The sequence below is a fragment of the Sprattus sprattus genome (assembly GCF_963457725.1).
Source record: "Sprattus sprattus genome assembly, chromosome: 11".
Classification (NCBI taxonomy): domain Eukaryota; kingdom Metazoa; phylum Chordata; class Actinopteri; order Clupeiformes; family Clupeidae; genus Sprattus; species Sprattus sprattus.
The window spans coordinates 11,423,470-11,436,344 of NC_137909.1; the positions used below are offsets into that span (position 1 = coordinate 11,423,470).

At 43.0% G+C, this 12,875-nt stretch overlaps 1 protein-coding gene across 2 annotated transcripts in view; it reads left to right on the forward strand.

Annotated features, from left to right (window-relative positions):
- The window catches only part of aak1b (AP2 associated kinase 1b), a 53,211-nt gene that overhangs the window by 36,810 nt on the left and 3,526 nt on the right, over positions 1–12,875 (forward strand). Inside the window, exons 16-20 of one of the 2 annotated variants that reach the window (XM_080847385.1) lie at positions 625–696; positions 1,179–1,283; positions 2,223–2,303; positions 4,591–4,707; positions 5,526–5,633. In XM_080847385.1, coding sequence (XP_080703511.1) covers positions 625–696; positions 1,179–1,283; positions 2,223–2,303; positions 4,591–4,707; positions 5,526–5,633 — 483 coding nt within the window. The remainder of the gene's footprint in view (positions 1–624; positions 697–1,178; positions 1,284–2,222; positions 2,304–4,590; positions 4,708–5,525; positions 5,634–12,875) is intronic. The other variant, XM_080847386.1, reaches the window with a different exon arrangement.

Genomic DNA, 12,875 nt, shown 5'->3' on the forward strand with positions numbered 1-12,875 from the left:
GATATAATTGAATTTATAACTTAATTAAACAAAAAATAAGGTGAAATTGATTATTTGAGTGTCTTCCAGGTGATATAATATAATATAATAGTACATTATACTATTAAATACTAGTAAAAAACCTCCAGTCTCTCCGGTTGTGCTTTATAAAGTCACATCCTGTGTCACTTCAGAGAACTTAGGAAATGGATTATTTTCTTTTCCACTGTCCTAAAAGTCATGTTATGTAGCCTCTTGCTTCAGGGAGGGCATACACTCCATCTGCTGATGATGCTGTCTGCATACATGAGTATGAGTGTGTGTGTGTGTGTGTGTGTGTGTGAGTGTGTGTGTGTGCAGGCCTTCACATGTGTTTATTTTTGGCTCATTTGGTTCATAGCTGTTTTTTCTGCTGTGGATGTGGTGTTAAAACCTGTTTACCCTCTGCTCTCCTCTTTCCTGGTTTCTCGCCTCTCTCTTCTCATCTCCTTCCTCTCTCCTCCTTTCATCTCCTATGATCTTCCCTCTTCTATCCCCCTGCTCCTCTACCTCCTCTCCTTTCCTCTCTTCTTTGCTCCTCTCTCTCCTCTACCTCCTCTCCTCTCTCTCCTTTACCTCCTCTCCTCTCTCTCCTTTCTCCATTAGCGGAGAGAACTGCTGATATCCTGGGTCTGGATGTCTCTGCTTCTCTCCTGAGCGTCCCTTTCAGCGCCCCAGGTAGGGTACTCTGCACAGGGATATTTCATGTGAGCTCACAGTTCACTCAGTACCTAATTCATTAATATTCCTACATGCTTCCCCCCCCTGCCCCCATTTTCTTTTGGCATTTAGCTGTAGCCAGTGGGTACAGAGCTGTCACCCCCTGACATGTTAAGAGTTTTGTTAGGGACAGATGCTAGCACCCAGGGGGGTTTTCAGTGACTGATTATGGTTCCCTGTCAAAATGTCAGTTTTGGTGTGCTCAGGGCCAGCCCCTCTGCGTTTTGCTGTCTGTGCATAGACGTATAAGCATGCATTTTCACACTGCCTCTCTGTCTCTTCCTCCCTTCTCTCTCACTTCTTTTCCTCCATATGTCCTCCCTCTATTCCCTGTCTCTCATTATCCTCTCTATCTTTCTCTCCTCCTTTCTGTTCTCTCTCTCCATTTACCTTTTTTCTCTTCCTGCTCATGCGCGATGGCTGGCGTGGCACTCCTCCAGAGAAGCTTATCGAGGGGTTGAAGTCCCCGGACACATCCCTGCTGCTCCCGGACCTGCTGTCCCTGAATGACCCCTTCGGCAGCTCGATGGAGCCCCCTGCAGATGGTAAAGATGCAGAAGGCTGCAGGCTGGCTGGGCTGGGTAGCAGATATATTTAGAAAATGTCTTCTTCCAACAGGGCGTTGGTCTCACATTCGTCTCAGTTAGATGGTCTGAGTCAGCATGACAGAACATACAAGAACAGGCACCTCTGTGTCTCCAGCCAGAGATAACATAACTGTCAAGAGAGGAGGGTCATGGATGTCAGAGAGGGGAGATATCTACACTTCTGCCCCAATACTGAGGCAGGAACATGATTTCATTGCACTCAGTGATAAAGTCATTAATGTCACACATATGTAACACAAGCAATTATTGATTTATTTATTATGAACATAAATCTGTGGCCTGTTCACAGTCGTGAGGATATCCTTTATCAAACCTACAAACACGAGTGTCATATGCTTGAATGACCAATACCAATACTTAAATGACCAATACCACATAATCTTGCCTGTGCGTGCGTGGTTGTGTCCATGCTGCACACGTCATTACGGTCCTCCACACGTCACATCTTCTTGCACTTTTTGCCTCTCAAGTGTTTTTTAATATGTTTCTCATCCTGTTGCCATGGCTCACCACTTATCTTTTTACTTCAAAGTCTATTCAATATCCCTCTTAACATCTGTGTGTCTCACTGTCTCTCTCTTTAACACACACACACACACACACACACACACACACACACACACACACACACACACACACACACACACACACACACAGGTTCTTAAAGCTCAGTGGTTTCTGCTCCAGACTATCTCTTATTGCACAGGATTAACTTCCAATAACAGAGTGTATTCTCTCTGCTCTCTGTCTCTCTATCACTCTCTTTCTCTCTCTCTCTCTCTCTTTCTCTCTAACTCTAACTTTCCCCCTACATCTCTTACCTTACTGAATAATTCCATTCTCTTAAACTTCTCCCTCTCTCTCTTTCCCTCTCAGCAGGTGACCCAGAGGTGTGTGATTCTCTCATCCCAGGTTTGGTGCCTCAGGCCCAGGGGCAGGCTGCTCAGATGGACACAGGTGTGTGTGTGTGTGTGTGTGTGTGTGTGTGTGTGTGTGTGTGTTTGTGTGTGCATGCTGTTTTTTGTTCTCTGTGAATGTGGGTGCTTTTGTGTGCACGAGTCCAGGAATTAGTTTGTGTGTGCACGTGTCTGTGTGAACTGTTGTATAGATACTACATCTTTTTAACATTGAGTCTTTATTTGCAACCAATAACTAAATCGAAATACAGCCGCGGAAAGGAGAGACCACTTCAAAATTATCAGTTTCTCTGGTTTTACTATTTATTGGTATGTGTTAAAGTAAAATATGCATTTTTGTTTTATTCTATAACCTACTGGCAACATTCCTACCAAATTTCAAATAAAAATATTGTCATTTAGATAATTTATTTGCAGAAAAATGACAATTGGTCAAAATAGCAAAAAAGATGCAGTGTCTTCAGATCTCGAATAATGCAAAGAAAACAAGCTCATATTCATTTTTAAACTACACAATACTAATGCTTTAACTTAGGAAGAGTTCAGAAATCAATATTTGGTGGAATAACCTTGATTTAAAATCACAACTTTCATGTGTCTTGGCATGCTCTCCACCAGTCTTTCACATTGCCGTTGGGTGACTTTATGCTACTCCTGGCGCAAGAATTCAAGCAGCTCGGCTTCTTTTCATGGCTTGTGACCATCCATCTTCCTCTTGACCACACTTCTCAGAGTTGGGGAACATTGTCAGAGCAAAAGGAAGCAAGTTTTTCTTCCGGGACAACGTTGTACTTTGCCTGGCTGAGGTTTGTAAAAGACCATAAGGATTGAACCAAAGCGTACTGGAGGGTCTTCTAGTTTGTCTTCTCTGATGAGTCCAATTTTCAGCTTTGCCCAACACATGGTCATCTGATGGTTAGACGGAGACCTGGAGAGGCCTACAAGCCACAGAGTCTTGCACCTACTGTGAAATTGGACTCATCAGAGAAGACGAACTAGAAGACCCTCCAGTCCGCTTTTTTCAATCCTTATGGTCTTTTACAAACCTCAGCCAGGCAAAGTACAACGTTGTCCCGGAAGAAAAACTTGCTTCCTTTTGCTCTGACAATGTTCCCCAACTCTGAGAAGTGTTTTTTCCAGCAGGGCAATGCTCCATGCCACACAGCCAGGCCAGTAAAGGTGTGGATGGAGTACCACCAGATCAGGACCCTGTCATGGCCAGCCCAATTTCGAGACCTGAATCCCATAAAAAAACCTCTGAAATGTGATCAAGAGGAAGATGGATGGTCACAAGCCATGAAAAGAAGCCGAGCTGCTTGAATTCTTGCGCCAGGAGTAGCATAAAGTCACCCAACGGCAATGTGAAAGACTGGTGGAGAGCATGCCAAGACACATGAAAGTTGTGATTTTAAATCAAGGTTATTCCACCAAATATTGATTTCTGAACTCTTCCTAAGTTAAAGCATTAGTATTGTGTAGTTTAAAAATGAATATGAGCTTGTTTTCTTTGCATTATTCGAGATCTGAAGACACTGCATCTTTTTTGCTATTTTGACCAATTGTCATTTTTCTGCAAATAAATTATCTAAATGACAATATTTTTATTTGAAATTTGGTAGGAATGTTGCCAGTAGGTTATAGAATAAAACAAAAATGCATATTTTACTTTAACACATACCAATAAATAGTAAAACCAGAGAAACTGATAATTTTGAAGTGGTCTCTTAATTTTTTCCGCGGCTGTATATTGTTGCGATGGCCACAGTTCCATTGTTCATTCCATTCCTCTTGATGCATTAGTGACCATCCATTAAGCAGTAGCTAAACATGTTGAACCACAGAAGGCTTAAGACTAGTTGTTAACTTTAAATCAAATTTCATGTTTATAGCTTAGATAGTGTGTGTCTGCAGTCATTAATTTGGCACCTGCCAGCCATTTTGTCACTTAACATACAAGAAAAAATGTCTAAAACCTGATGCTACTTTCTGAAGCTTTGTGCTTGTCGTCGAAGTTAACTCTTAAACCTGGAGTGATTCCTTGCGATGAAGAGTCTAAGGGGGGTTTTGACAGGATATCCCCACTTATAGAATACCTCTTGTCCAATTAGAATGTAATAAATTGTTCGACCTGATCTAACTGTTGTAACTCCGGCCTCGGTGGCTACGGCCGAACACCACCCGTAGGAATATCCCTTACCTACCCCACTCGCACTCGTACTATATTGCTTAATTAACTAACATTCTACAGAATGCATCACAATCAGGATTTCCCTCCAGTGAACTGATATTTTACTCTACTTTTCAATCACTCGTATTTCCTCCCCTAGACCTAGATCTGATTGGTGAGAGTTCTCTGCTGTGCGGGGGCCTTCTGGCTGACCCCGCCTCCTGTCTTGACCAGTTTGCCCCTGTCTCTGGAGGGTCTTCTCAACCCTTACCACCAGGTACACACACACACACACACACACACACACACACACACACACACACACATACACAGATTTGTTCAGACACACACACACAGATACATACACATAGAGATACACTGCTACACAAACACAATACACATACACAAATGCACACACACACACACACACACACACACACACACACACACACACACACACACACACACACACAGCTATACAATCACACTAATATGTGTGTAACACACAGTCACGCATACTAAGACACACACACACAGATCTGTTTAAATGTCCCCAGGCAAGCAGCTTGTTGGCCTGTGCTTGGTAGCTGGAGCAGTGGGTCTGCTATTTTTGACTCTTGGGCCTCACAGAGCCAACTCAGCACATTCATTCATCTTCCTGACTCAGCATTTTTGGAGAATCTGGTTTTCAGTTCTGTGGTTTTGTCTCTCTGCATGCTGATGTGTGTCTGCCTCTCTGCCTGCCTGACTGTCTGCCCTGTTGCTCCCGTCTTCATGTGTTTTCTCTTCATTTTCTAATCCCTCTCTCCCTCTCCCCTCCCCTTCCCTCCATGCATGCATTCATGCCATCTCCTTTCCTCTCCTCCATTATTTTATCATCCCCTCTGCATCCCTCTGTCCTCTGTACCTTTATTGACCTCATCCTGTCTTCCCCATCCTCCTTATCTGCCTTCATCACATCATTTCCTCTCCTACGACTCACTGTGGACCATCCCGAATCACTTAAACATTGCCCCCCCCCCCAAAAAAAAAACCCCACATCATTCATCTACCCTTATCCATTCACCCCCCACCACCACCATGACATCCCTGCAGACTCGTCTTGCCTTCTCTCCGGCCTTGAGCCGCCCCTGAGTGCAGAGAAAGGCACAGAGGACGAGTTTGACCCCATCCCCGTGTTGGTCTCCAAAAACTCCTCCCAAGGTAAGATTCTAATATGGGGGTGTGTAAGAACAGTGCATTTGGACCCAGATATGCACTTGCATATGTACACACCAACTTACTTACAAACTTGGAGACATTCTCTCGCTCTCTCTCTCATACACACACACACACACACACACACACACACACACACACACACACACACACACAGGTTCTACGCTTCACTCTTTATCCAGACCTGTGTGAGCCTCTTCCCTGTGCACGCACATACAGTGCTGCATGAAAGTATGTGAACCCCTTGAGCAGTTTAGAGGTTTCTCAGAAATTAGTCAATTAAGCAAACCAATCAAATGAGACATCCTTAGGAAAAGGGTTGGGCAACACAGATTAAAAGAGAGAGAAACCAAACAACCTACTGTAGTGCCAAGGTGTCCTCACACAGATCAACTATTCTGAGAGAAAATATCCGAGGACATCAGGAAGAAGTTTCTGACAGCCCATCAGTCTGGGGAAAGCTATACGTTTTTTGGTTACTCACACAATTCCCTCTAAACAAGTACATGCAAATGATGAACATAAACCTGACATTTCATACATGAAAAACTTATGATGATTGATAAAATAAAAAAATCATGGTAAAACAGAAACTCTTAACAGAAAACTCTTAACTGCTCAAGGGTTCACATACTTTCAATCAGCGCTGTACACACACACACACACACACACACACACACAAAGGGTTCCTGACATCTCTGCAGACCAATGTGAGCATCTTCACTGTAGAGGTGAATATGATTCGAGTGGATCACATAATCTTTGGTCATGCTATGATTATAGTATGAACTAGAAAATGCATTACCTGAAGGAAATACCAGTGCATGAATTGCAAAAGTTAAGAAAGGAAGAAGAAAAGAAAGAGGGAAAGAAAAGAGTGGAAGAAGGAAAGCAGAGTGAAGTATGAGCGGCATGACTTTTCTCAACTGTTTCTGGCTAATTTGACCATGAGGAACAAATCTAGGGTGCTGTCATCTACTGTAACCCAAGTGAACATTGAGATTTTAGCACGCCTCCAGCGCATCGGTATCTCAGCTTCTGAAGGTCGTAGACATAGACAGGGAATACGCATTTTTACAGGTGCACTATGAAGGTTTCTAAACTCTAAAACCTTTACTTTTCGAGATATTCAGGACATTCAAGATTTTAAACTTTTGGCCCCATGCTCAATATGCCCAATGAAACGTAAAGGTTTTAGATCCTAGAAACCTTTATAGTGCATATATAAATATGCGTATTCCGGTCATTTTGAGACCAAATTCATTGTCTACGACCTTCAGCGGCTGAGATAAAGATGCACTGGACGCGCCATAAAAGGGCGTGGAAAAATCTTGATGTTCGCTCGGGTTACAGTAAATGACAGCACCCTAGATTTGTTCCTCATGGTCAAATCGTCCAGAAACCGTTGAAAAAGGCGTGCCGCTCATAATGCAAACTCAACTTGAGCCTGCTAGCTAGTGGATTACTTTTTGCACCCCTCGCAAATGTAAAAAAATTGTTTTTGCTTCATATCTCGAAAAGTTAAAATTTTAGAGCACCTTTATGGTGCATATATTAGAGCACCTTTATGGTGCATACATAATTATGTGTATTCCGGTCATTTTGAGACCAAATTCAAGTGTCTACGACCTTCAGAGGCTGAGAAACAGATGCACTGGACGTGCCCTAAAAGAGCTTGGCAAAATCTTGATGTTCGCTTGTGCTACAGTAAATGACAGCACCCTAGATTTGTTCCTCATGGTCAAATTAGCCAGAAACAGTTGAGAAAAGTCGTGCCGCTCATACTTCATACTCAACCAATTACCTGCTACTCCAATAGTGAACAAGAGTGGCTATGGATAAAGACAGTAAAGTAAGTAAAGAAAATACTGAAGGAGGAGAGAAAATGGAGTGTGAGAAAGAGGAGTTGGAGAGGGATAGAAATAAGTGGATCAACAGGAGTGGCTATTGATAATAATTATAATACATTGTATTTATAAGGCGCCTTTCATGACACTCAAGGTCACCGTACAACAATCAACAAAACAGTTAATACAATTTAAAATGGACAAAGCAGAGCAGCAGCAGAACAATTACAGACAGGAACATTAAAAGAAGCCACGTAGGAATAACAATACAGGGCATTTCATGCACTGTAATGATGAATGTATTGATATTCTGTGATGTATTGGGGTTGCCCTTGAAACATTCATACATTCTTACAACTAGCCAATGTTTAAAAAATTAAGAGTTAATGTCTTCCTTTGATATTGAGCTGTATCTTTCTGCAGACAGTTTTTTTTGTCTCCTCTCTCTTCAATAGCATCAGAGATTGAAACAGCTCAATACTTGTGTTTTTACTTGATTCTTTAAAAGGCATATTTACAAAAGATTATTGATGTGCAGATATCGAATGAAAAGTCTCTGTGCATCACAGACTAACTTTCGGTTTTAAAAGATAAAAACATGACAAAAATCTGTTGTTGCATCAGCTTCAATTGGATGCGGTGCTTGGTAGAATATGAAAACCCCTGTCCTGGTTCCACCCCAATGCCATATCACACGCCTAACTTCTATTTTTCTGGGTAGTTGGCCCTTTTTCCAACAGGCATCCCTCTGACCACCTTGTAGAAGAGCCTTCTTGTAGAAGTTCTCTCATATCCTTTCTCTCTTTCTCTCTTTTCTCTCTTCCTTTTTCTTGACCCCCTCCCCCATTTTTTTTTGGCTGCGACCCCCCCCCCCCCCCAACCCCTCCCTCAGACGGTCACTCCCGCAGTAACAGTGGCAGCTCTGAGTCCAGTCTGCCCAGTCTGGCTCGTTCCATGCTGCTGGTGGACCAGCTCATCGACCTGTAGAGCAGCGCACGCTTCTGCTAGCTCCTCCGCTAGCCCAGCGCTGAAGAGGATGCTTTCTTAGTCGCTCCGCTTCAGCCACCTCCTTCAGTCTGTCCTGCTCTGACCCAGCCCGGCCTGACCAGTGGCTGGTTCCACCCCAGCTGCCCCTCCTCAACCCCCCGCCACCCCACCCCATCCTCCTCTTTTCCCTTCAGTGTGTTTCTCGTGCTCATCTCTCTGTTTCCCCTCGCTCATCTCTGTGTCCATCTGCTTGTCGCTCTGTTGTGTTTATCTAACTGACCTCTTCTTCAGTTTTTCTCCATCATGGATTCTGCTACCATGTTCTGTGTTCACTGTTTTGGTTGCTTCTTTGTTATCGTTGGTCAGCCTTCAAACTCTTGAGTTCCTTGTGAAATGCTTCATGATTTTCTTTTTTTTCTCTTCTTTTTGTCCTCCTCGTGTCTCATTCTCATGTCTAACTGCACTTTAATTGTGACGTTGTGACTCATAAAGTGACTTGTCACCGTCCTCGTTCTTTTTCCCATATCACCTGTGAGTTTTGAAGAACTGCACCCTCAGTGTCGGTTCTGTCCAGCAGTGCAGCTCTGTGTGAATGGCATCCTGTAGGTAAATAGGCATTCTCTGGATGATTGCATGGTTCGCTCACTCGTTCACCACCATATGACGTGGACCCTTTTGGATTAGCAGGAGAAAATCATAGCCCATTTGCAGAGCTGTGGCATAATGGTGTTGATGACTCAGGTCAACCTAATGGCATATTTTAATGAATGGGTGTCCCCAGCACTGACCCTGATACCTTCTGGTCTTTGTTACTTAACCCAAGGTACATTTCTTGTTCTTTGTATGAGGCAAGCTCTATTCCTTTAGAATAAAGGCGTGTGTGAATCGAGCTTTCTTCAGTGTGTGAGGGGAGCTTTGTTCCATAAGAATAATAATAATCAGTATTCATTATTGATAGGTACTCTGTTAAATGAAAAGGATCGGAATATATGCAGACCAAGTCCTCTCTAGTTCTGTGCTGGCCAGCTGTGGGTGTTTTTGTGTAGATGTTATATCCCTTCATAACAGAAAGCTGGACCTGTGGCATTGGCTTAGCATTCCCAGGCAACCTTGAGCTGTAACTGCAAGGACACCAACACATTCCCACATTTATCATCTCTTCTCTCCATTTATGTTATCATCATCCTCTGTCCGTCCTTTGTCCTTTAGCCCCAAGCTGCTTTGGATCCTGCTCCCTGTAAATAGCCTCTGTGATGTGGATCGTTGAGATGATGTATATTGATGTATATCTGCAATTCCTGATGCTGGTCCTAAGAAGCAGTTGTATGTTCTCTTGTGTACAGAGCCGCTTTTGACATGCCCTTTCTTCCCCGTCCCTCCATAGTATACAAGAGATTATTTAAAAGTATATTTCATATATGTTTAAGATTATATGTGGATGTAAGTGGAGTGGTAGAGACTGAATGTATGAAATGAGTATCGGTATAAAAATGCTAATATATGTATATCATTCTATAATAGCTGTTCAGAGAAATTCTTTATCTTCTGTGTTCTGTGTGTGAAGATGTTGAGAATGTGAAGTATCTTCCTCTCTCTCTTTCTCTCTTGTTTAACACTTCAAATGCCATTGCTTTGCTGGCCAAGACCCCCCAAAAAAAGACAATCCATGTTTTGGTCTCCAGTGGCTCCCTGTCGTTCATTGATTTGGGGGCTGGTCAGCCGTGTTGGCCAGAGAAGGTTGTGTGTCAGTAGGTGAGCGCTATGTACAGGCTGTTTGCGTACTCACTGCAGGCTACAGATGCTAGCACACAGATGCTAGCCGAGACTTTCACGAAGCTTTGCCACTGTCCTGCTCAAGCCCTCTGAGTCCAGCACACGCATATCAGAGCATGAGCGTGTGTGCTTTTTCAGAGACGTTTAAGTCACGATGCATTTGTGTCTAGTGTTATGATGATTACTGTGTGAGTGTGTGTATGTATGTATGTATGTATGTATGTATGTAAGTGTGTGCCGATGCGTGCGTGTGTGCGCAAGTCGGCAAGCTTGTGTGAGCGTTTCTGGATGTCAAGGATATGTACTGTAGTCCAAGTGGTGAGGTTATATCTGTATTACTGGTGGCTGTGGCGGCAGCTGCTCCTCTGAGACTAAAATAACTGAGCTTACTCTGGGCACCCCGACAGGCACCTTCCTGGGCACCTCTACCGTCGGAAAGCACAGGCCCTCCTCTCTGTGGCAGAGTGTCCTTCTCATCAGGTCTCCAAACAGATCAGCGATGATCTCAGTGACCCCCATATATGACCTTTGCATCGCAGTGGCCAACACCTACCATGTTCCTTTACCCATATTATCTCCATGGTGAAACCTGCATAGTCGCAATTCATCTGATTCAAAGTGGCTTTCCTGGCTGTAAGGTGAAAGACCACCTTTCATGTTTCTAGCACTATCCTACATAGCACACACACACACATATATATATATATATATATATATATATATGTGTGTATATGTATGTGTGTGTCTGTACGTGAATGTCTTTTATATTCAGTTGTGTTTCTCCATCTTAAAGTGTGCCACCGTAGAGACATTCACCAACTTCACTATGTCTGATGTGCATTTCAAATCAGGCCGACTGTTTTTCTTTGATCCTTTGGACCGTGAGTTCCCTCTTAAAATCTTGTTCAATTCCGCATTCAGTGACTGCTGACACCATGAGTGCTCCGTCATCGAGCGCGTGTCCTGCGTGTTACTGTTCACCTGTTGATTTTATTTTTGGCCAACCTATGCAATCCCTGTGTCATCACCCTGCCACCCCCTGATCCAAGAGAGCCATTGTCTCCTGCAGAGGTCCTGCCTTTTGCCCGATTCAGTTAACCGTATATTGTGAAAAATCAAAGACCCTTTTCTGGTGTGATCAGTTGTTTTATTTTGATAGAAAGATAGAGACGTTTATTTATGACCATGGCCACCCAATGATGCAAACCTACCAATGGTCTCTGTAGCAAGTCCCCAAAAATGTTGTTAGAACAGTGATCATTCGATGTGCACCCTCTATTTTTGTGAAGAAAAAAGGAGAACCAAGAAACGGGGTTGTTAAATAAAATAAGTGTCATTGTGTGGAGATATCCATTGGATTTTTTTCGGAAGTTTGGCATCCGGATGCTGGATGTGGATCTGGATGACACACACACACACACTCACACTCACACTCACACTCACACACACACACACACACACACACACACACACACACACACACTCACACACACACACACACACACACACACACACACACACATTAGTATATCATTATGACACACAGGCATTCTTTCAACTGCTAGTAGTAGGGATAGGCGCGCTCTACTTCAAAAAAATATAAATGCGTTTTCGGGTGCGAGTAAAAGATTGTTCACTATCAGTAGAATAAAAACCGCACTCTCAAGCTTTTCTCCATAATAATAAGACCAGTTTATTTCAACTGCATCACAGAGACATATGGATAATGGATATGTGGTTTCTAACAGAGTGGAGATAAATGGTCACACTATGCTGAGAAAAGTGCTCTGGCCTTTGTCACCTACATGCCCTTATAATATCCTACTCTGCTGCGGCCTTGACGTGCAAGCAACGGGAACTGGCCAGTACCCATGACAACTAGCAGCCACAAAGCCAGTGTGGTAGTGGGTTTGACTTGCCTCATCTGCACTTCAGGTGGTTCTATTTCAAAAGGCGGCATGCATTCTACTGGTGAAATGAAACACTGTTTCGTAGGAATGAGAGTTTTAGTTTATAGTGCACATTTGAGGCTTTTGCCATTTGAATTTGATGAAATACGTCGTTCACCACTGATCAAATTTTGGGAGCTACTGAGATATGTCCTTGTTTTAAAAACAACATGCCACAGATTTGCCAATGCCAATAACACAAAAGTGATCAGAAATGTAGTGTATACATGACTAATGTTGTAAATGATTGTTACAACTGGAAGAAAAATTAGCCTGAGTGGAAAATCTAACTAGGCGTAAAAGGTTCATTTTCTACAAACATCATGCCTTCTTTGGGCTACTTGGGTAGCTGGAGCGTCAGCACTTGTGGATTTGATGGTGGCCTAAAATGATCAGCAAGAAAGAACTTGCTTCAGAAACTTCACTTCACAGATTGTTGTTCCCAAACACTTCACACAGTTTGTTCCATGCAAGAAATGTCCATGATACTGAAGATATCTTACAAAAGTTCTGTACAATATCTTTCACAGATCAGTGCATACTGCTTTAACCAGGATAGAAAGAGAAGAGGCCAACTGCACAAAAGAATACAAACATAAGAACCTATATATTTAATAAGCAGGTGCCTCACAGGTCCTCAGTTGGCAGTTATTATTAAATAATATCCCCAG